At 38.8% G+C, this 25,933-nt stretch overlaps 1 protein-coding gene across 2 annotated transcripts in view; it reads right to left on the bottom strand.

Moving 5' to 3' along the window:
- TTC39B (tetratricopeptide repeat domain 39B) overlaps positions 1-25,933 on the bottom strand; it is a 79,148-nt gene that overhangs the window by 45,548 nt on the left and 7,667 nt on the right. The window contains exons 1-2 of one of the 2 annotated variants that reach the window (XM_074857212.1): positions 23,312-23,513; positions 6,772-6,806 (exon numbers count right to left, since the gene is read on the bottom strand). Coding sequence is in view for 1 of the 2 variants with exons in the window: in XM_074857210.1 (XP_074713311.1) it covers positions 6,772-6,806 (35 nt within the window). In the remaining variant the exon portion in view is untranslated. Of the gene's footprint in view, positions 1-6,771; positions 6,807-23,311; positions 23,514-25,933 lie in introns of those variants that run through there. The other variant, XM_074857210.1, reaches the window with a different exon arrangement.

The raw sequence follows: 25,933 nt of genomic DNA on the forward strand, positions 1-25,933 counted from the left end.
GCATATGAACTGTTTGGATCAGTCAGGCAGACTGTTTCTTCCCAAAGACAAGTACAAAGCATCTTCTCTAAACATATGCAGGCAGCTACCATAATACAGTTACTCTAAACGTTGTTATTCATTTGCATAATCCTCCGATAATGGGGTGGTAATTGAAAACACCATCTTGCCTTTACCTCAAAGAAAAAGATAGCATGCCAACCAGTACCATGGAAAAGGCATAACAACTTGATGGGAACTTATTCCCATCACATACAGATGACATCTTAAGAAACAGTAAGTAAAATGAGATGGAAGGAAATCCAAATACAATTAAAATTTCACACAAATTGACTTTAGAGCATAAAATACATATAGAAATCAAAATAGCAGTGACAAGGTCTGTACATGCTAGGCATAATATGGTGATGGATAAAATTGTTGAGAACTCAAACCTCTTTCTTCTTGTAAAACCAAGAGATAATTGACAAATTTACTGTGGCAGGAGCACACCCGCCACAGGGGCTAGGGCTTTTAACATGGTGGTCGCCAGCTCCTTCATGCCCTTATTTTCACGCCTCTGGCAGTACACCATGGTTGCTGTCACATGTGCACCCTGGCCAGGTGCAGACCAGCATCCACCACACCCACTCCATGGCAGGAAAAGGGAAGGGGGAACCCCTGGTCAGCAGACAAGGCCCTCAGCCTATGAAACCTCAGTCAACATAATTTTCTAGAACACTGACTGTATATGAATACAGTTCAGATCCAACCAGTCTATAAAATGGGGCCCCTGCCAAAGATCCCTTTTAAGTGGTTCTCCCTGGAGTCCTGGGTCTGTCATCAGAAGCCCTCCTCTTGGGACTGGGAAGCCACCCAAGGAAACTTCCCGGGATTGAATGCCCTCACCCTGCCTTGGTGAGTGAATACGTCTGGATATCCTTGAGTGAGTCCTCACCCCCTCTGTGTGAGCAATTACATCTTCTGAGTACCCTTGAGTGGAGGCTTCCCCCTTTAGTGAGTGACTGTGTGCACACGCTGGAGTTGTCATTCTTACAGGTCGTCATGCTTCTGTGTCATTGTGCAATAACAACTTCCCCAACTGGTACACCGAACCAGTCTGTTAAAAGTTATCAGAGCATAGTTTTGGTTACCGCAGTCATCTCACTGGTTTCAGGTGTTTGGATTTGGTTACAAATTAAAGTTGTTCAAGTTTATTATCTGTGTGAAGTCTCTTTGGTACACCTCTAACATTTTAATCGGCACAGCGAGCAGGGTGTACCAATGGAGGGATTATTACAGAGGCACAGTTGTGATCCTTCTCCCTTGGGAATGAAGTGGGCAGAGGAGTAGTGGTGTGAGCCTGAAGCAGCTGTGGGGACAGTGGAGAAACGCCGTGAAGATAAGCAAGATGGCAAGGGGAAAGGAACTATTTGTGCCATCCTGGGTGCCTGCCTGCTACAAGTGCAGGACCAGCGTAAGTATCACCACCGGTTGGAATGGGGTAGTTCTGAGAGGCAGCTGAAAACAGTTTGTTTGGAAGCAGAGTTACAGCAAGAGAGAGAGCAGACCCATTACCTGGAACAGAGGATTGAGCTGGCAGCCACCATGTTAAATACCCTAGCACCGGAGAGTTGGGGGTGGGGTGGGGTGGTGTGTTGTGCTCCTGCCACACTCCACCCTGTCACCAGTCATCTAACCAGTTCCTTTGGAGTGGTGCAGACACCTCTTGCCTCCTAAGTTAAAAGGGGCACAATGCCACTTTGGATCATCATTCTTCAAATCTCCTTCAGCTATTAAAATATATCGTTAGCAATCAGCAGTCAATCAACAATAGAAACCAAAAAACATGTAACAATAACCAAGATTATAGTAACAATTTACAGCAACAATGGACAAACAGGTGGGCACCATCCTAAAGTTGTATTGAGACATCTAACATTCAGACAGGGTGCGGGGAATATCAATTGCATGGGTCAATTTTAGGGACACGTCAATGTTACAGATGGGATTTAGAGGAACATTCATTTCAGGGGCAGGGTTTAAGGGAGTGGACATGGATTTCATTACAGTGCTCTCAATGCAGCTTATAATAATACAAATTACAACAATTACGATTACAACCATTATCAAAGACTGAAGGTGGCTAGTTAGCCACACCAACAAAGAAAACTTAAGTGTGTTGAAAACCTTCCCTAGCCAATTAGTCCCTAGTGCAGCAGCAGTTTCTCTGGTATCTCTGGCCATCTTCTTCATTTTGTTCATTTGTTTTTGTAGAGGCACCAAAACGTTTTGAGATGTGGATGCAACAATCATCTACTGATAGATTCAACTTTCTGCATATGCCTTTTTCCTTCAACAGGATTAAGTTCAAAAGGGCTTGGTTTTGGATAGCCATCTATCTATAGTCACCTGAACCGTGCAAGGAGTTTGACACTGTCCCACACAATATCCTTGGCTCTAAATTGGAGAGACATGGATTTGACAGATGGACCACTCAGTGGATAAGGAATTGGCTGGATGGCCACACTCAAAGAGTTGCAGTCAATGGCGTGATGTCCAAGTGGAGAGCAGTGAAGAGTGGTGTTCCTCAGGGGTCAGTACTGGGACTGGCACTGTTCAACATCTTTGTCAGTGACACAGACAGCGGGATTGATTGAGGTACTAATGAAGCATTTTTAGCAAGAATTAAATAAAAGAACAAAACACACAAGTTTCTTCTATCCATGTATGGTTTTGAACCTGTAGATGCTTGGCAGGTAACAGTATTCCATTACCTTGTGAAACAGATTTGTCCAAAACTTAAAGTAAGCAGACACTTCATTGGAAACATGGGGAAACATTTGGTAAGAAGTAGCTTACCACCACAACACTTCTTGGCAGAGGCTTGAATTTCCAAAACAGAAAGAACCACTTGTCTCCAGTTACTCTGTTCTTTTTACAACAGCATATGCTAATCTGAAACCCGTTCTGAGTTAACATAACCATGTAATGGCAAATTTACTTTCACATATATCCCACCTATCCTCTTTGTAAGGTTGAAAATGCTATATCAAAATTTATCACCAATCCAGTACTTTGAAAACTTAATAACTCTCTTTGGCAGAGAAGATACGAGGTGAAATGCTACTGCTTGCTTTAAGCAAAATGGCAGACTAACCTACTGTAATAGCCTCTTCTTCGCTTCAGCACCAGTGAGTAAAGAACTGCATTTACAGGTAGATCAGTCTAATGTTTATCTAACCCAATCTGGGTTATGGTCCCTCCACACTTTTGCAAAACAAGTATTGTGGGGTCATTACAAAAACTGTTTTGGAGTTGCTGTGTATACCTACAGTAGCCACCATGAGTAGAAAAAAGAAAAAAAAAAAAAATCACAAAAAACAGTCCAGATAAAGAATCTAATGCATTTAGACAAGTAGAGCAAAGATTGATTTCCTCCTGGACCTGTCCTCAGATATGACAGCCAGTACTTCAGATTTAGGGAAAGATTTTACCCTATTAAGAGAACTCATTGCCCTTTTAACATATAACCTGAACAACCTGGTATCTACAGTTAAGCAATAATATTCAGGGAATAAAGCCCAATAAAACCAAGTTAAATTAGCAAAACCATTTGCTATCATTTACTGGGGCAATATACAGAGCAGCATTCTCTATGCATATTTTACAGGAAGTATTAGAGTGGTTTATGAAACACTATGAAGACATGGTTCCCACACACTTTCCAAATTCTCTAAACCAACAAGTTGACCTGACAGAATTTGAACCAGCTCTGATCTCATCAGTAGACATTAACAGTCTTTGTAGACAAAACTCTCTATAAAAAAGGTACATTTTAGTTACATTCAGTTGGGTGTAACCAAACTACAACAAACCACTCAAACCAATGTGAGGCATATCAGATCTGTTACAATGCCACTTTCTTATCCAAAATAAAGAGAGATTGAAACATTGATACATAGCCAAATTTTAAGATGAATGTTATCAAAAGCAAAATCAAAAAAAATAGATACAGCTTCCCAAAAGATTGAACCTCTGGTAATTCATTGCTTCAATATAATACTGCTTCCAAATTTCTACTACTGTACTATTAATAGAAAAAAACTACCACTAATTATAGACAGGGAAAGTTCAAGAATAACCTCTGTGGCACTAGATTTGGGAAAGGATTCGTCTCAGACAAGCTACCAGAGTAGTTTGAAAACCGCAACCAAAGAGCTTCAAGGAATGTAAGATTGAAGACTTCCACAAAAAGTCCCAAGGTTTTTTTTTCAGTTCCTTAGGCACTTTTAAAAAATAGCTGTACCTTCTAAAACATTTAAGAAAGGAGAGAGTCTAATCAAGTGAAGAATCCTGCCCAGATACAAAAGAATACACACATTTCTATATCATTTCCATAACTGCAGAGTAGCTAATTGTCTAAACACAGAGCAAGTCATCAGCAGCAAGTATTCCAGCTGAGATTATCCTACTCTTATTGCTCAAATATTCACAAACTGAACTGCCTAGGAACGTCACTTTCAAAGGAAACAACATACACAATCATGCCGACTGTCCACTTATATGTCCTCATGCTCTTAATATTTTAATCTATTGGCTAGTTTCAACCATTCAAATTTGACAGAGAAGCAGTAGACTCAAGAAACAATTAAAATAAATATCTAGGTAATGCAGAAATACCTGAAGGGTACCTACTAACAGAAAGGCTACATTATAATACTTAATTTTCTGGTTTGTTGGCCTGCTGAAAAATCAAGCTACCTGTTGACTGCTAAAACAGGAGTGAGGGGGACCCAGGTGCAGCTGGGTGAAAGGAGAGGTAAGTAGGTCAGGAGGACATTAGTAACATCTCAGGGAATGGGGTTACTCACACTGTGCTTTTACCTAGGCTTGTGCAGGATCACCTGAACAAGAACTATGGGTGGTCGTACATTACTGAAACAGGCTGAACTAAAGGCTGTGAAACCTGAACAAATAGAAAGTTAGTTTTAGAATACACACATACCAGAATCAGTCAACAATATAACAGCACAGGCATAGTATTTTTGGCCAGTGGATGAGGACAACAACCACAGTGACAACTGTTTGACTACAGACGTTAAGTAACAACACAGTTTCTGTCCCACTAATATTCTCTCCATCATCCTGTGTTTACTCTTCTACATAGTGGTTACTGCAGAGAGAAGCAGTACCAGCCAGAATAAACTAACATGAGTCTAACTTCTACACCACTATAAAAAGTGTCTCTGTATGGTAGCTATGACACTCAGGAAGAACAAATCAAATCTCTGCGTGCCAATAACAAACACTCATGCCCAGTTCAGGTATCAATAAAAACAACAAAACAACCTCCTAAAAGGAATGAGTGTTGGATAAACATTCTCATAAAGTGAATATTACAGACTTTCTTCCCTCTCCCAAGAAAAGCAAGGGCCAGAGAGAAAAGTTATCTGATCATACAGCTACTGCTAGGGTGTCAAAGGAAGAAAAAGTAATTGTTAACATGAAAAGTTCTCAACACGTTCTCAACAAGTACTTCAGATTCTTACTTCCTTCCTTCTGAATCTCAGGAAGCAGTATGTTTAGTTTTTCAACTACAGTTTTACACAGAGAGCAGACCTTACTGCTCTAGGTAAAATACAAACAGACAGTCTGGCAAACCTGTAAAGTATAATTTGCCAAGGCCATGGAAATTTTGGCAATTAAATTCAGCTCAAAGTTACTGCTTCTGGGTCTAGAAGTGTTTTAGCAATCTGAGGATATCACTAGAAGTCTCCTCACGTGCTTTGTGGCACAAGAATGCAATAAAATCCTACAGAAAAACTACAACCACTTATGAACAGCATCATCTGTTTCCATCACAGTTTAAGTAAGGTGTTGCTTCAAGCATGAAATATAATGCCAGAGAAGTGACTATATCTCACTTCACTAGTGAAAAACATCTGTGCAGCAGTACATTATGAGGTATAGCAATGTCAATTTGAAAATCTTGCTTAGATGGTCTTGCACAATGTGTGAACCGAAGTGTTTTGACTAATGCTATCATTTTTTCACCATGCAGAAATGTCTAGAGCTGTCAGTATGTAACTAAAAGTTACCAGATTTTCTATTTCTAATTCTTTACAGCTTTCACATTTGTTAACAAATACTTCATCACATCTATCAACCTAATGACACATCCATTTTCCAACTCTTGGTGACCTTAACCATTCTGGAAAATGTGAATGTAGTCAGTGCATATAAAATGATGCTTCCCTGGTGTCCTAGTTTCGGCCAGGATAGAGTTAACTTCCCTTGGGCTGAGAGGGAGCACAGCTAGAGGGCCAGGTCCGGGTCGGTCACTGGAGCATTCCGTATCGTGTGACGTCATGCTCAGTATATAGGCGGACGGTGCTTGTTCACGTCCCGTTTCGGTTTGGGTTTCCCGGTTGGCGTGGCAGGATTTCTGGTAGGGTGGGGATTGCTGCTGGGGGGGACGGGCTGTGTACTGGTCACCAGTTAGTGAGCCACTGCTGTATTTTACCCCTTTGGACTTACTATTGTTCCTGTTGTTTTGTTACTATTACTAAATTATTTTTTTATTCAACCTACGAATTTCTTTTTTGCTTTTTTGTCCCTCCCCTATTTCACCGGGGGGGATGGGGGGAGGGGGGGGGAGGTGGAGGGGAAGTAAACAACTGGCCACATGGTGATTGGCTACCAGCTGAGTTCAAACCACGACACCTGGAATGGTATGCATGAAGTATTTCATTGCTGTGTAAATGCATGTTTTAAAAAAATTCTACTTACACAGGGATGTTTTCAAAGGCATCTTCAAAATTTTCCTGCAAAAGAAAAAAAAAATACTATTTCAGTCAAATGTGCATGTGTTTTGGAACTCTTTCCATAACAAAGCAGAAAGTTATTACCAGATAGCACTTAATTTTGCAATATACAGTAAAAATCAGAATATTCACAGTCTACTAGCTTACTGTCATGCTTTCAGCACAAATCGTTACCCAAACAGACACATTTCCTCCACGCCTACCATATCAGACTACAGTTGAACCAAAGACCTCTTCCTTTTCAGACTCCTGAACTTCCACCATGTATATCACAGAAGGCAACACAGACTTATGTCTCAGGAGCTTGTGCAGGACATCTGATGTATCCAGGATACACCACCTGACCAGTATATTTATACATTTAAAAAAAAAAAAAAAAAATGAAGGGTTCTGAGCATATAGCTGATATGCAGGTTGGCCAGTATATATACTAGGATGCATTACAGATAGCATGTATATACAGCCTGCTCACACAGATATGTGAATAGCTTGGTCCAGACACCCAGAGAATGTCTCCTTCCACCTAGATTCAAATTTCAAATTAAAATAAAGGAAGACATGCACAAACGTAAAAATCGTCAGAATGGTTCAGCTCAAGGGTCACCTATTTCTGTATCCAGTTCCAAAATTGGTCTGTAGAATTGTGTAGGAGAAGCAACAGGGCAAACAGCCCTCCCTCCTACATCTTTCTCTCTGTCCTACACTTTCTACTAGCCTTTGGCAACTCAAGAAATTCCAGGCCTTGATATGGTTTGTCCTTCTGGTGATTTTCGGTAGATCTCTGTTCCAGGCACTGGCCCAGTCTCCCCTTGATCCCATGTAGACTTCTTTTTATTCGTAAGGTCATAACCTTAGCAAGGAATTTCACAGGTCTGCCACCCATTTTGTGCAAAATAGTAATTTCTACTTGAACCTGGCTCCTACTACTTTCGTTTAAAAGTCCCTAGCTTTTGAACTGAAAGACACTGAAGAATGAATTCCTACCTGCTCTTTCCTTGACACTCATGATTTTGAAAACCTTTGTTATATCATCCAAATCATCTCTTTTCCAAGCCAAAGACTGCTACCTTACTCAGTCACTACTTAAACAGAAACTATTTCCTACTTACGACTGCCCTTTCTACTCTTTCCATCAGAAGAACTGGAAGCATGATGGAACAAACTGTTCTAATTTTTAACATATCCCAGGAATAACACTGACTTGGTGTGCAAAGGAGTACAATACAAGTCTCACACAACATTCTCAGGGTACGTAACCACCAATGACACAAGCACTACAGTGTTTGCATCAAACCTTCCAAAAAAAAGTTTTCAAACCAAAACCAACACTAATAAAAGAAACAACTTAAGTGCCTTGCTGAAACACCAACTGCAGCTTGCATCAAGGTTGTCCACTCAGTGGAGATAATGCACACACTTTGAATGCTGTTAGACTCACTGGCAATGAGGTAGAGGATTAGTGTCTGAGTGGTACCTATTTTAAGCATGATAACATAAGATTGAAACTAACATTCAATAATACTTCAGAAGACAGACCTATGCTTCATGAATTTTGCACTTCTCAGCAAACTCACCAGAAAACGCAGCTGATAAGCAATCAAACATTTTAATGATGCATTACTGTTTCTCTGCCACAGGATAAATTCAGCAATACACTATGTGACTGTGATCCACCTCCCAGAAAATGTTACTTCACTTGTATTTTTAACTGAGGAAAAATTTCTCATCAGAAGAAACAACAAACTGTTGCAAAAGGACAGGACTTTTATCATGCTTCACAGATAGATTGTGCTACTGCATCAGCTTTGAACTACTGCAATCACATATTCATTATTGCCTGCAGCTGTCACTGCCAAGGAGTAACATGAATGTATTCAAAGAAATATTATTAACAGACTGCCCAAATGCTCTCTTTCAAGCTAAATTTACCAGCCAACAATACTATAGCAGTCAGAACAAGACCTACTGTGAAGAATACAGTAATCAACTTAGAAGCCACCAGTAAAACGAAGCCTGATCTGAAGAGAGCTGGTTTTGAAAAGCTGAACAGAAACCAACAGGAGCAAACATCCTGAACAGAACCCCGTTCTGTTACCCATGTTATTACCCCAGACACTGATAGAAGTCATCAGTCTTCTAATAAAGTGCATCTCTGAAGACTGTTTGCTTCCCTGAGCGACTTCTAGACACAAGAGTAGAAATTCAACAAAATAAATAACAAAACACACTGATATTTTTGTTTTTGAGCACACCTCCAGTTTTCCTAAGAGAACAAACTTGACAAGCAAAAGCCAAGGTACTTTCAACTGTCAGGTACTTATAAAGATCAGTAACAATCAAACATTTACACCAAGTAAAGATGCCTGTGACATGAACCTCTTGCCTGCTCTTTCAAACCTGAGAGCAGTAGCTATGTATAAGAAGAAAGGGAGAGATAATTCACACTCTGTCTAGGTAAGGGCCTACTCTGCCTGGCTCCCACTGAATTTTGCTCCCTGTTATTCACACTGCTCAAATGCACGTCTAAACATTTAGAAGATTAAGTACAACCCTGGAATTTCTTCCTGTATACCAAAGCATAGGGAGTAATCACAGTCTCTCAAGACATTCCTCAAGGGAGCTAAAAACAACATTGCTGAAGGTGGCTACTTCTATGCTAATTTAAAAACAAAACAAAACATAGTTTTTCTGAAGTTCTCCATGCCTTCTCATTCCTACTGCATGCGAAACAGGTATTCAATTTGACATCTTGTTCTCATTTCCTTAACTATCTCACACAAGTTTGTACTTGGCTCTACAGACTCTCATGGATTCCCTATATATAGAAGAAAGTTGAAAGCACTAAAAGAGAAGCATAGCCATTTGATACTCCATTCCATGCCTATTACAGAAAAAAATCATCCTAAAGTCTAAGGGAAAAGACTGCAATTGAAGTACCCAGAACAGCTCCTCCCAGATTAGGTTCTGGGATTCATCATGTCCCTACCAAGATATAAAAGGTTTCAGAAGTACTCAGAGCATATTCACCTTTCTCCAGTAGTCTGTTAAATTTTACTTGTAAATTAAGTCTCTTCAAGAAAAGAAAAAAATTAAGACTGAAGTATTGCATAAAATACAGAGCATTTTGACGACTTCAAACTGTATATAATATACACAATACACACGTATAGGTATGCATATAATATCTATTATGTCAATTAAGAAAAGAATAATCAAGTGATTGATATAAGTTTATCCATTCCTCAGAGTACAGAAGCAGCCCAAAAACATGGACAGACACGTTTTTACACATTTGGTTAAAGCCTAAGTAAGGTTCCCATCTTCAACTGCTTCATCCCAACACTGCAACTTCCAGCTGACACAGCTGAAACGCCATAACAAATTTCCAGAGGTACTTGTTCATTTCAATCTACAGCAAAGCAGATTACTTAATTCAAGCTAAACAGTTTTACTTAGCACTGATGACAGGCTGTGTACAAGTTCCTTCAAGCCTAAAGTTGTGTGCAACTAAATCAGCCATATTTGTGAGCTCTACACTTTAACGATGCTAGCGTAGGAATACAATTTCCTTTATTTACATGGCTGGACAGACTTGACAGAGACTGAGGTTAATGCAGTCCTTCATTCATTTCCTTCACCTGACCCGGGTTCATCCTGCAGCAAATCCCAAAGGCGCTGCTCCAGGATGTCCTTGTTGTAACAGCCACACACACATATTCACCAGAAGTCTTCAGGAAGTATAAACTGCAGTTAAATCCCCCCAAAAAAGGGCAACACAGCTTTTTTTTTTTTTCTTCCCCCCAGATATTCTACTCAGAAAAACAAATATATTAACATTTAAGTCGGTACCAAGAGAAACAGCTTAACAACCATGTTTCTCAGTACACGACACTGGCCAATATTACAATCCACAGATTTTAATTGCACCTTCTCCAGAGAACACGACAATCTAAGAATTTAAAACACATGCATGTAAGTAAAACTGCCACTAGATGGCGTGACAAAAACCGATTCAGACTTTTCTACAAATTTGGGAAAAAGTTTGGCACAAGATTTGACAAAATAAAGCTGTCTCAGAATTCTCTTTCTTGAATTATATGATCTTCATTTTTTTCCTGATTGATTATTGTACTATTTCACATCTTTTTGATGCATCATTTTCAAGATGTGAGCACATTTGAAAAGAATTAAGTTTACACAACTTAGAGATACTCATGTTTTGCAAATCCAAGAAAGTCAACATCAGAGATATAGATGGACACAGCGTATTAGTGCAGAAAAACTGACCAGACTTCCTGTACTCTTTAGCAATGAGAGCAGAAACCATTCACAGCAGACCACAATTCACCTTCTGTGCAAGACCCTTACTACAGGATGTTTATCAGTGACTGTACTGTTGTTCTAATACACTGGTAACAAGTGGAAGTAACTGCTTGCCCTGATTATTACAGAAATCCTAGTATCAAAAGTGAACTCTCCTTTCTGCCAGAAGTCATTTAACTTCAAGCAATTTTTAGACAGTATCCTGTGACTCTTTGTAAATTGTCTTAAGTTTGCTAATTTGTTTGTCAAACTAAATGTTTAAACATTTGCTTTTTTCCCAAGTGAAGTAGACAAAACTTGGCCAATCTAAACTATTTCTTTAAAATACAGATTTATGACAAGATATGATTATCAAATAAGGTATTAACCATCTAGATTCTCCCCTCTGACAACAACATAACTTTAGAAAACCAAGTCCAATAGTATCTAGGAACACTAGCCATGATTTGGAGTCCATTCTAGATGGGGGGTGGTGGGGGGAGCCTTATCTCAAAAATATCAACATAACATGAATAAGGCTGCACATTGATTCAACAGACAAGTGAGACCACAGAAGATAATGGTGAAATAATACTAGCCAGAATTAAATTAAACTGTTGCTATAATACATTCACCTGTCTAGTCACAGCTTTATTTTGTAGGTACTAAATAGAGCACAGTTTTAAGAGAAGATTTGAAGAACTATAAACTTAACAGTACCTTCCCTCCCTGGAAAGCCTACATATTAAGATATTGCAAAGCATGGGAATCTATGAAGACAGTTATATATTTAGCAAGCACATACACTGAGAGGCTTTTAGTCCTGATGTTTTTGTACCCATACTAAAATAGAAATTTGGACATCTAACTATTTTCATCCTCTTTTGTCTTCTGTAATTCAGCCCCATACCATCCTTCCCCTCAAAAAAAAAAAAAATTTTTAAAAAAATCAATGCTAGGTGAAAACAAAGCACAGCAAATCCAGCCTCTGTCAACAGCCATGCTGCCCTGCACCTGCCTGCGGGAAGCCCTGTCACCAGTCTGGAAGTCTGTGGCTGGATTCTACGTAAAGAGGCTTCACTAAGAGGTCTAAATTTCTCAACCCAACGGAAAGAATAACACACCTTGCACTACATTCACATGAAAATTATTGTGTATAAGGATTCATCTCAGAGAGTTAAACTCCCAGAGAGTTTAAACAAAACTTAGTTACTGACAAGATCAGAAGCAGCTTTCTAAAGTCAGGGGAGATGCACCTTATTCCCTCTGGCTAAAACTGTCCAGAGCCTGCTGAAAGGGCAATAGCATATCCATTGCATGTTGGGGTATGGACTAAATCTCTTTTTCCTTGTTAATGTTGAATACAGAAAAAAAAAACATGACTATGGAAAGAGAATGGGGGAGGTATAAGAAGAAACTGACCTACAACACTCATAGTATGAACTAAGACTATGAAAGAGGATTTCCATACAATTTTTGTTTCTACCACAGAACCAGTTTCCAGATAGTTTCTGTAAGTCAGTAGTCACCACACAGTTTTATTACCAAATGGGTCAGAATATTTAAAAAAATTAAAATTTGAACAAAATCCAATACATACACTTTTTTTTTTCCTTTTCTATTATGCAACTTCATAAATATGCATTTCTCCTTAGCCTTAGCCAAGACTACACTAAAAATAATTCAGAGAAACTGTTGGCTAAAAATTTTAAACTCCAGGACCAGAGCAGTGACAAGTTAAAATCACTATGCATTTAAAACTTACTGCACATTACAGCAATACGCAAGCTCCTAAGAAGATTACCCAAAGATATGAAAGGACAACATACCATCTCTCGCCTTAGTTGACTTGACTGAACTGAGAACTGCTAATAGAGGCTGGAAAGTCTCCTGAGCAAACAGCAATGAAATTAGCAAAACTCTCAGATGTGCAGCTACATGGGAGTATGGCTGATGCTAGGTCCATTGTCAGTTCTCTACTCAAGCATTTTGCATCTGCATTATAGAAATATTGAGATTTTCTTAGTCTTTAGCCAAAGAATTGCTAGAAAAGCCCAAGGCTACCATCACAGCAAGCAACAAATAACTGAAAGACTTTGGTTATTGCAAACTGGTTAACATGACACCAATTCCAGGAAAAAAAACCAAACCAAACCAAAACACACCGGGGGGGGGGGGGGGGGGGGGGAAGGCCAAAACAAAAAAAAAACTCAAAAATTATATTTAACTAATAAAGAATTAGAGCAGAGTCGACACAGTTTAAAAAAGGGATGATTTAGAAAATTAAAAACCTGTTTTGGTTGAAGGGGCTGTAACGACAAACACTTTGGACTTCACAAGCCTTTTTTTTTTTTTTTTTTTTTTTTTTTACACTGATCTAGTTTTTAAGAGGTATCTAATAAAACATGCATTATGTTAAGAATTAACTGAGTAAACAAGAGGAAAAACAGTTGTTGTTGGAAGACTGTAAATTAAATTGTTTCTAACAGAATTTCTCCAAGGCTTCTTTCTGTTCTATACAATTTTTAACCAATACTCTCAAAAAGAACATAATGCTAATGAAATGTTCAGCCATAAAGAATTAGTGGAATACAAATCAGAGTAACAAAAATACACTCCCTTTAAGTGACTGGGATCACTGAGTAAGTCAGTCTCAAATGAGGAGATGCACATGTAAAAAAATGAAAGAAATCATACAGACAGCTTGAGGTTGTAGTATGGAAAGCAACAATCCTAAGAAAGACTGAAAGGTCATTTTGACTAGAAATTCAGTATGAATTCCTGTTGTTAATGTGATCCTCAATCAGTAAACAGTAGAAAACAGAAAATTTTAGCATCCAACACCAAGAGAATAAAAACTGCAAGATTTTGTACTTTCCTAGAGTTCAGCCATCTTGAATGTTGATAAATATGTAAGATAGAAAAAATCCCATGAAAATAGTTCAAGAGGTAAAACACATGACTTACTGTAAAAGCTACTTAAAAATTGAATCTTTTTAATTCACCAAATGCAGGACAGCAGAAGTACTTACTACCTCTGGCTCATATAAACAAATTCACAGAAACAAAATCAGTACCAGGCAAAACCTCTTCTGTTTCTTGTAAACATTAGTTTTCATCATGCCTTTTTTCTGCTGTGTCAAATTCACATTCTTCAGACAGACTGCTAACTACTAGAGCACACCAGAGAGGAAAAGCCACGGACACTGTCTTTTGTGGGTCCAAATTAAAAGTCTGAAAAGTACACATTACAGTTCAGCTAAGCACAAAGGACTCGGGGTTTGACACCAGCCAAGTTTCATGAAACTGACAGCTTTTATTACACAAGGAGCAATTATCTGTAGTTATTAAGAATGTGTTCGAATCAACTCACAGGATACGACTTGATCAAAAGATGCTTCTACACTACCAAACTTACTGTCAGAATTCTTTCACAGAATCAAAACAATAACGCAGGTATAGACTCCTTTTCAAGTAGTTTCTGAATACTGCTCTTTCCCAGAGCAGTATTCAGAAGCATGCTCACTCTCCCTATAATGTATCTTTTTCAGAGGTTACATGGATTTGATCTTGTTTCTTTAACACCCACCTGCCCCATCCCCAAACCACTCCACTGAAGCATCAAGCATCAGAAATGACTACTTCACAAAAAAGAATGATAGAGATGACCAGTGCAAGCTCACTGTCTAAAGTTGTGAAAGCTCAGCTTGTAATACTGCTTAGTTAGAAATAAGTACTTTCAGATAAGGAAAATGGTTTTCTGATTCATCTGCAGTAAGAGAAGTAGGGTAATATATCAACACACATCTACAAACTTCAGATAGAACGTGTAAAAACTAAAAAAAAGAAAAAGTAATTCAGAGAACTTGATCTAGGAAACATAATCTGTTAAGGACACCTTTCCTGTGTACTAACAATTGGATGATTGTGTCACATATGGACAAAATTCAACTGTTGCTTAAACGGGCAGTGGCATGAGAAAACATTACCTAGGACTGCATATTCTTCCAGATGTTAAGAGAAAGTAATTCCCAGCACTACAGCAGGACCCAGAAACTAATGTGTCAGTTATCTTGAGATAATTCATAAAGTATTGATGTAAATAATTAGCATTTTTATTAGCCAAATAACATTCAGATTTCATTTCAAAAATATACTTTTCACATCCTAATACTTATTCAGAACTGAGAGTACTATGGACTATAAAGAGCTTTAAAATCGCAACTTTTCAGCTACCACTTCATTAGACTTGACATAGTAATTTCTTACAGAAAAAGGCAGTCCACTTTACAGACTAGCAGAAAAGTAACCTGGGAATTAAACTACACCTTAATGCTTACTGTCAAAAAACCCCAAACATATGAGGGAAAAGGTGTTTTGATGTTGCACTGGCAGAGAAACAAATCAGGGGAGCAAAGGGAGTGTTACAACTTAATAAAACAAAAGGAGGGTTGTGAAAGAATGCGAGGAATTGATAAAGGAACTCGTAAAGCTGACAGAATCACCCTGAAAATGCAAAACTGCAATTAAACAGGAAAAACCAAGATAAACGCGAGGTATGACACCATAAAACCATCAAGCATGGAAGTACAAAGGTAAGTGCACAGGAACAAAAGCTGCTAATTGAAGCAAGGAGAGAACTACCTGAAGTAGGAGTGAGCTCTCCTCATTAACACAGTAAAAAAACCCTTCCTCGAGTAGGAAGAAGCCCCCTACCAAGAAAAGCCCCTTTCTCATTGAACCTGCACAGTTAAAAAAGAGGATACTGTGACTTTAAATCAAGACGAGGCATGTTGTTAACCAATGAGGAACAAAGTGGTAAGAAACTAACCAATGGTCACTACAGCAAACACATTGTAGTTTGAAGTGTATAAATACCTCCCTTGCCTGTGTGTGGAGGGCTAGATTTGTGGAGTTACCACCTAATACCCATCCCTACGCAGACACGGAGTAACAAATACCTCGACTCTACACATGCCAGATAAAAGAATCCTGGTTTTTTGGGATAACAGAAGATATTCCCAACCCTTCTTCTCCGTCATCTACACATGCTTTATTTACCACTGTGACACCGGATCCTGGTATTAACGATTCGTAGCCTAGGAACAGAAACACATGAAAACACTCAGTTCAAAGCGGAAGGAGACAATATAGCTGTTACAAAAGAGGAAAACGATTTCCCCTTCCCAGAGATAGAAATAGCCTTCAGGCAGCAAGAACTGAATTGAAATGCACAAGTTCTGTTCTACTCAGTACAACCAATTTTTACATGAAAACTAAAAAAATGAAATTCACTTCTCTAAAGGAAAAAAATGCACATATTTTTGTGCTTACGTATTATTTCAAACTTACTGCTTTGAACTACAAATATAACCCATCTGTTTTATAAAAATGGTTCTCAAGAATAGTTGCATAAAATATCAGTGTTCTTCCAAAGAGCCGAGTAGACTGATTGGTAGCTGTTTGGGAGGACCTGTGTTTTGCTAGATGTTTTTCACTGCAGATGAAGAACCTCAGCTGTCAGATGCCAAAGATCAAGCCCAGAAGTTCAGACTTACTTATTCAAATTTCATCCATGTAGAACAGTATGCCACATGCAAGACCTTTATTAATGTGGGTGACTGGGTCTGTGGTCATGCTTTAACAAAAAAAAAAAAAAACAAACAACAACCAACAAAAACCCACACCCCAAAAAAGAAAACAGGAGTCGGTAACGTAGAACCCAGCTTTACTGGAAATTTGGTTAACTAGAGAGTTGCTGAACAGTTAGCAATCCAAACTTCAGTGTCATTTAGCTCAAAAATTAGATGCCAGTACCCACAAGAACAAAGATTTCTCCGTTAGTCTGGAAAGCAGTGGCCTTTCGATGCAGCTGGTCACCCCAAAATTACTAGGAGACATATGAAAATCTACTCTTAAAAAATCCACCTCCCATTTTTTTACTGAGAACAGATGTTTGTCATTAAAGCACCTGCCATAGCTAAAGGCAACTAACCAACACGTTTTTAGAAGCGGACAATTCCTACTTTGCCTTCAGCTGCATGCAATCCAGACAATTCTTAAACAGCATACCAGTCACACTGTATAAACCAGGGCAGGACTGAGAATGAACATTAACTGAGGGGATTATATACAGCAATGTCAGCTGCTGTGGGTTGGACTGGAGTTACATATCAAAGGGAGCAACAAGATGAAGGTTTTTCTGAACTTACTCCTAAAGACAGGGCACAAGGCAGTCACACTTCAGTAAACTGACATCAGTCTCGCTTGTTTTGAACATAATTGGCTAGGCTTGTGCTGTTTTAAATGACACCTCTCCCTCCTGACTGAAAAGTGGAAATAAACAGATTCAGTTACACACTCAGCAAGTAAAGGATCGTAATATACTTCACTTTAATTGACATGCAAATGGCTGCTGTCAACAGTTATTCATGTTCAGATTCATATCCAACATTTTGCACATAAAAGCAAGAGTTCAGTTTCAGTTAAAGTTGGCTAAATACCAAGTTGGCTTCCCTTACTGTTTACACTGGCACCTTCCTGCTATTTGACCTGCAGTTGTTTTTGCACAAAGAGCACTTCTAAGAGGCAGAGGAACAGGGGAGCTGCATAGAACTTCATTGCTGCAATAAAAACCTTTTTTCTCCATTTTTATATTAGTTGACCATCTTTCCTGTTCGTCCCACACACACCCCCTTGGACAGCCCTGAGTCCAAAGGAGTGTCATGGAGGTTTATATTTGTTTGTGAGTGGCACCAGAGAAGAAAGAAAAAAAAAAACAACCAAAAAACCACACCACACAAAAAACTCCAAAACACACAACAAAACAAGAAAACCACACACTCAGTCAGGAATTCCAAGTCCAGTACAAATGCATCAAAGTACACTCCTCATTGAAAAAATCTCCGCAGAGATTGTGTATGTCACTGTTCTTGATCAATTTCATTGGACAAAACTGATTGCCAAGCAATTCTAAACTGAAAGGCAAATATAAACATGCACCTTGGCTGGATACATCTTCCTTTCCATACTGTAGGAAAAGTGATTTGAGAACAATGTGAAGGCAACTAAGGAGACTGAGAAGGTAGAGACAACAACCAACCATTCTTCTCAAAACAGACACTACAGAAGGGAAGACAATGTAAGCTTGTGCTCTCTAGCCATAAGAAAGATTATTTATTGAAATTAATTCTTGCAGGAGACATGCCTCTGAGTCTTCTAAGAACTTTATGTCAAGCTCATTAACAGAAACTTTGGTGTCACCATTCAATCATTTCACAGAAATTACATAAAACCCCATTAAAATCAAAAGGAACTTTAGTATATTATTTATTACGTCTATTAAGTGCTAAGACCCTTGTTACATGTTTCTAGACCTAATTCTTCTTACACATAACCATAACCAATAAGTACTAGGTATGTCTGTATGTTCCAGGACACTGGACACAGCATGGATGAGATACCACTGATGAAAGACAAAGCTGGTAAAGACTTTGCTACTTCCAATCATCTGGACTAGCAATAAACATTTAGCAAACTTCTACCAGCTTCCAAAGACTATTCAAGTTAATTTTTTTCATTCATAGAAGAGGTAAAGACACAATGAGAGGTTTCAGAGATACAAACAGAGGGTACTTTCAGACACTAACTGAAAGTAAGGCATTAGGTAGAGCATCAGAAACAGAACAAGTGTTTACTCCCTTAACTGGCTTGTATACTACCAAGGCATGAGCATCTGGAAAGTCACTAGCCTCCCTGCGACTCAAATCAAAAAGCTTGGTGTTATCAATTCTGGCAAAGTTAGTATTTCACAGCTAGTGACATTTCACCCATTCTAGTTCAGAACTGGCCATATCTCATCAAGTTTAACTTTCCATGACTGGCTAACCTTCACAGAAACTTCAATTCAGTCTAGACAAAGGATCACTAGACAGTTTGCCGCTAACAAAACAGTATCACTTCAAAAGATACAATTCTAGTGCATAAGGAGCCAAGATGCCCGCTTGCACTGCTTTGAGTCAACACAACCTACCACATAAAAGTTACCATGAAGAGGAAAGAAAAACACAGTTGGAAGATCCATTTGACAAACACCAGACAGTATATCTGTGCTCTTTTTGGAGTTGAAGAATCCCGATTCTTCCCCTCTCATGAGGGTAGATCAGTTCAGCAGTCTCACCTAACCTTCCCACCTTCATCCCCACATTTCACTGTTCCTGATATGGACGATGAGGTAAACCCTGACAGTTTTCATCTAGGCTGCCTTATGCATTATGTTACAGTGGGACACTCAAAATAAATTAAAAAAACCAACTTAGTAGAATTGAAAGTGATAACAGCCAGTGTAGCAAGATCTCTGATCCAGTATTGAAAGATTTTCAGTTTGTCGACTGAAAACGGTTCTCCATCAGCTGGAAAAGAGGCAAGAATAAGAAAGAAAACAAGTTAAATCACTTGTTCAATACAAACAGCCTTTGATAGGAAAGAACAGCATACAGCTAACTTCACCCACTTCCTGCTTCCACATTAGATATGTTGCCACCATGACTACTGATCGAATCATCTGGCAAAAGCAGTTATTTTACAGCAAGTAAAAATATTTTCCATTGCTGTTTCTTTCATTATTAGAATGCTACAACTTCTATTTTTGCTCTGCTAAACTTCTTTGTTTGTAAGTGTAAGTATTTGTTACTAAACTAACATTTCAAAAACCTGAAATCCTTAGATATCAAGAACAGGTTTATTCATAACCAAAGACAAAGAAATTATACCTCCTCCAATCAAATGCATTCTTTTCAGTGGGAGTGCTGTTAGCTGCAAGTGAACTGAGCTGTTGACCCAGCTGATGACATTAGAGACAGCAAAAACCTACAACCAACCAGTACTCAAGAACAGAGGTCTAAAGAACCAGGAGTTAAAACAGAAAGCATGGAGAAAGTACTAAACACAAATATCTAATGCTGAAATGGAGTATAAATCAAGACCATTTCAAAGGTCTTAAGCCACCAGTCAAAACATGTGGTAGGAGAAAAGTAAGAATAGCTCTACCCTTCAAGCAATGTGGAAATGTGCATATTTCTTGACAGACAAGGCTGAATCTTGTAATAAAAAAAGTGTGGAAAGTCAAAAAGACTCTACAAACTGTGTCAGAAAAAAGGAAAAAAGCTCAAAGGAGAAACAAATGCCATCACTTTCACTAGATGTAAGGGTATCAGCTATGCTTTGATGGCGTAATGCTTGATGCCATGGCTGTAAGCTTTGGAACTCTTCTAGTCTAATTTTTTTAAAGGACAACTGGTGTCTTATCTACCACAAAGAATTTCATAGCTTATACAAGGAGGCTTTCTAAAGACCTCATTTAAATGCAACTTCAGTTGTCATACTTCCACTGACTTCTTCCTCACTTCCTCATCTCATTCACACAACAATGTGCTTCATCGGTTTGAAGAAAAAAAAAAAAAAGCACAGATTAGGCTAACTAGGAAGATAAGAACTGCTCATGTCATAGCTATACTGCAATCCACTGTAAAAAAGGACTGCGTGATCAGCGTAAGAGTGCTGTTAAAGCATCCACATACTTCAGAGACAGGTTCTATTATTGTTGCTTGGCATTTGGTACAACTGGAAGCAGTTTAAAAACAGGACTCAATTTATTTTTAAATAATAATAATAAACTTGCAGTTTATTATTATCATTAAGTGTCATGACACACCAATAGCATATCTGAACAGAAAGTGAGGTCTCTGAAGTATAACATCAACTGTGGTTTTACCATGAAGAGGAAAGTCACCTATGAAAGTGCAAGCAAGAGGAGTATCAGTGCTTTCCATCAGTCACTAGATAAAATTTTTAAAGTGTATCTGAATTACCAATAATATTACAGTTAATATTTCCAATATCATTATACAGCTAATAATACAAGAGTTAGCATCCAGTTCTGTTAGTCCTGGGCATAAGAGATTTGTTGCTGTTTGGGGTTTGTTTTTTTTTTTTTAGAAAAAACTATGCTAAGAAAAGGGGTTTTTAAAAATTTAAATGCATTTACTAAATTTTCAAGCCCTACTCCAGCAAAGACCTCTTGTTAGCATACAACAGTTTCCAAGCTTTGTGAGGTCTCCAATTCCACAATCAAGTTAATGTTAAGCATGGGTAGCTTTCAGCAGGAAGCAACAAAACCTCAGCTCCAGCACTCTGTCCTCACCACACAACGTAGCTGACTTTGTCATGCAGTATACCATGTTGAAGACAAAATTAAAAAAAAAAAAAGCACCAAGCAAAACAAATTCACAAAATTTGGTCTTTTTCAAAAAAAGAATCTCACACATATCTGGATGGATCAAACAGAAAGACATAGTGTAAGCCAAGCTGCAATTACAAACTGAGAGTCAGTCATGACTCAGCATAAGAAAGAAGCAGACACAGTGGAGACCACTTCCCAGTAAAGGAAAAAGGGTAAAATATAAATAGCTAACATGAAGAGCACATTGTGTTGTTCTGAACTTTACTAGGCAATTTCAAATAAAGATGCTCAATGCTCACTGCCTCCATAGCTTTCTAGAGCTACCAAGAAAAATCCTAGTTATGCAACAGGTTTACCATGCTTATACTACAGACTCATCCAGACAAAAGCATCACCTCTTACAAATTACAGTTCCCCTAGAGGGATATTGTGACAGCGTTTGAGAATGCTTACTAATTACAATGTAATCAACAATCCTAAATAAGTCTCATTACAGATGCACCACCTTGGAACCGCTGATATTAATCCTTTTCAGAGATGACCCCAAGCTGGGGAACCAAACATGTTTACCTCATATTAAAGATGATTCAGTGCCAGCTTTGCCTATAACTAATCAAAAAAAAGTATGAAAGGGACGTTAATACAAGCATCTTGGGTATTAACCTCTCTCTGTCTCCCTCAGGTTAGATATCCTCTTGACTACAAAGGTGGTTACGCATTTGTACAGAATGAAACAGCACATGCTGCATATTTAGCACCACAAAGTTCTATTTTACAGTGAAAAGCAATTTAAGTGATTTTTTCCTAACTGATTCATTTCCTTTAAAAGAAGGTCTTGCTGCAATAACTGTAATACCAACAACCCTATTTACGATAATGTTGTTCCCATTACAGAACTTGAAAGTCTCCATGGATATCTTCTGGTCCACCAGCAGTACTAACTGCAATAACAAAACAGAAGAGCTTTAGAAGCCAGCATTACACAGTTAGAAGTGTCTGTAATACAGGATTAAAGCAATGTCTTTTGTCCAGAGCACAGCCTGTTCCCCCAGTGCAAGACAGACACAGACCACCTTCCACCTCTCCTACAAACAATCAGATTTTTTTTCATTAACAGAAAAGCATCCTCTTAAGGACACAGTAATTTAACTTCATTACTAGTTTAAAATTAATTAATTATTAGCTGATTTATACATGTGTTCCGGGGAGTTTGTTGTCTTTCCACTAGAAAGAAGGACAGACAAGCATCTAACACATTCAGACCAAGTGTCATATTAAATTACACTCAGCAGAATCAGATCTTGACTTACTAGGCAGAAAAACTAAAGTGTTACTTCTTCCTAGGCTACGTACGGGCAAGCACAAACAGAACACATTGTCACCTGAAGTTACGAGGATAACCCTTACCAAAAAAAAAAAAAAAAAAAAAGATCTTAAATAACACGTGCCTTCAAATTTCATTAACATAAAGTAAGAGTTAACCTATTAATGTCCCCCTTAGGTTTTGTTAATGTGGCTTTTCTTCTTCAGTCAAGACTCCCCCTCCTCTAATTCTTCATCCAGTCTATCCCCAAGTGGAGTGTGGTATTTCCTCAGCACAGCAGCAGGATCCGGAAGAGAGACCCCGAACAGACAGGTGCACTGAAAGCAGCATGCATTTCCCCTTAAAGCTGTAACGTTTACTTAAGCTTATCAGAAAAGTGCAGTTCACTCCCCATACAGCTTACTGATGTCATGAGGAATTTATAGCCTTTGGAATTTCTAGTTCGAGTGCAGTAACAACGACAGAGTACATACACAGTTATTACCAGATTCATCACTTTTTCTGCCCAAAGGGTCACTTTACCACTAATGTAAGGTTACAGTATGTCAATGCCTCTAGGCAACTGCTCATACACACACCCTCCCTCCTCCTCCTGATAGGGTTGTAGTCGCCTTCTGGCGCTTTGCATTGAGTACTCACCGGCAATCAGAGCATTAGTTCCTTCACACCAAGCCCACACTGAGGCAAGTGTCCAGTGAAGGTGAACTGGCTGTCATGACTGACGCTCTGCAAAAGGAAATCCCACATGACCGCATGGCCCAATCTAAAGCACTGAACCTCCGCACACCACTTCCTCCTGTCAGCACCCAGAGACACAAAAACAGAGAAGCTGAACCTGTTACACAAGGCATAGCATACTTCCCTTAACTATGGAAGCAGAAGTATCAGCGACACAATTATTCCAGGCTGCCAGGGAACTATTTACGTGACAGCTGATCTCTGCCTGTTGCTGGTATCCATATCCATTTTCACCATAGCACACAGTCAGTATATACTAGAAAGTTTTTATTAACTTGTGGAGGCTGTTGCAAAGTTTTTCTGAAATCTCACGTGACTTTTTAATTACTTCTTCAGACATTGCAAAAAACACAGAAGGGTGAGATTTCAAAGTAGGAAAGATACAATTTAGACCAATTTCTGCAACTATTAAAACGTAAATTCAGTAGTTTCCAGAACTCATCTACATAATCTAAAGAGACCAACTGCTACTGTAAGGTATGATCTACACAGATACAAACCACAAAAGTTTACCTTCCCAGCATAAAACCACATGCTCTATTGCCCCTACAGCACAGAACAAAGCTACAACAAACATGAAAGACCAAGCACAAAATCTTGTGTTTGACTTCACTCAAGGACAAGAGGAGCACACTCCAGAGAAAACTGAGAAGGCAAGCCTGTATCCTGGGTTGCCATCAAAAGATTTAACCTCAGCTTCCCCTTCTTGCACTCCACCTGTCCTTGTAACAGGATTTCTACAAACACAAAGCAACACACAGCAGGAAATTTATGTGCATTAAAAAAAAAAAAAAACCAAAACCAAAAACAAACCCCACCAAAAAACCCCACCCAAGCCAAAACATTAACAACAGTGAAAGAGTCAGCTCCTTCAGCGATGTCAAGTGAGTTCCCTTCTCTGCTTCACCGGAGGGACACACACACACAAACACTGACAGGAATTCAAGGCAACTGCACAAATCCCACTGGCCCAGGGGAGGCTGTTCTTTTGTAGACAAACTAGATGAAGTGGACCATAAAATACATCACACGGTTGCAACACTTAAACTATTCAGAGAAAGCCCCTTCCTACTACCCAATCTCTAGTCCTTGTCCCACACTCTCTTTTTACTACTTTTTCAGTTGTGCCAGTGCAGTTACCTTTGATGACACACCTGTAAGCTGAATGACTGAGCATGAAACCCCAAAAGCAAGGCACCATGGACACAGAACTGTACAGTCTCTCCCAAAACTACCTGCCTACCTTCCCTTAGTGACACAAACATCATCCTCTTCACTCAGGCACATCCATACTTAAAGCTGCAAGCTCACTTTTTAACTACTCCAATGTACAAACTCACAAGTGCCAATTCAGAAAGCAGTGAGGAGTCCTCCTCCACGGCGGAACTCTGAACTGATGAAGAAGAGAATAAATACAGAGCATGACTTCCAGGAGGATCCTCCTACCTGGGACCTGATTTGTGACATTGGCATGGCTCTATACTTCTGTTTCCAGTCCACAAAAAAGTACAAAGTTGGGACAACTTGCATTTACTTTGCACTTCCACTACGAACATACCACTTAACCTACTTAAAGGGAAGATAAAAACCCCACCATTCGAATAAATGAAATGGACTTCCAAACAGCCCACCATATTTATTTTTACTTGGACCTTAACGCTCCTTTGGTGTTCACTTACTGAGAAATATGTTCACTCTGAAACTTATCTACACAACCTGTGCCATCCCTTCTACTCAGCATGACTTTACATAGTTCATATTTAGCAGAAGTTGCAGCACTCCAGCAAAGAGTGAAACAAACCATTCCATCTTCTAGAAGTGACTGGCCACGAGCTGCCCTGTATTTTCCACTGATAGAGGGAGCTATAGCCATATATAGCTCTTTAATCCAAATTACATTAAAAGACACAGACACTGAGCTGCTGCTGAACCTCTCTTTCCCAAGGTTTTAGAGAGGTTTTCCTTAAGCTCAGTAGAACGCAGCTTAACAGAGACAGCTACTTCAGTGGTGTCAACTAACAGTACACAGGCAGATCTGTTTAACTGGATTTTCCAGAGTTGCACATATTTGGCATGCTAAGATTCTCCATCTGGACACGGCACAGATTTAGATATTCTTTAACACTGCATTTAAAGAGTCTTACCTTAAAGTTCTTCCTCTGGTCTAAGTCACACACTTAAATTTAACCAAACTGCTTTGTACCCACAGTTTAGTTCCTATGCTTTTCACACTTCCCTTGACAAAGAACATAATAACTAACAGTGATCAATATATGATAAACATGTACAGATATAATAGTTAGATTAAAACGGCTGAAACATCCCCCCCCCCAATGTTCTCCCTTAGTGAAGTTAACAGGATTACTTTTCAAAATATTTTTCTTGCTGGGAAGGCCCTAACAAACTGTACCTCATGAAGTATTGATTATACTACTTGTACATTGGAGTAGTCTATTAAAAAAATAAGTCAAAAAGCACTGAGGCTTCACATCATGTACTATGACTCTTTTCAAAGTCATTATT

The sequence above is a fragment of the Strix uralensis genome, chromosome Z (genome assembly GCF_047716275.1).
Source record: "Strix uralensis isolate ZFMK-TIS-50842 chromosome Z, bStrUra1, whole genome shotgun sequence".
In the NCBI taxonomy this organism is placed as follows: domain Eukaryota; kingdom Metazoa; phylum Chordata; class Aves; order Strigiformes; family Strigidae; genus Strix; species Strix uralensis.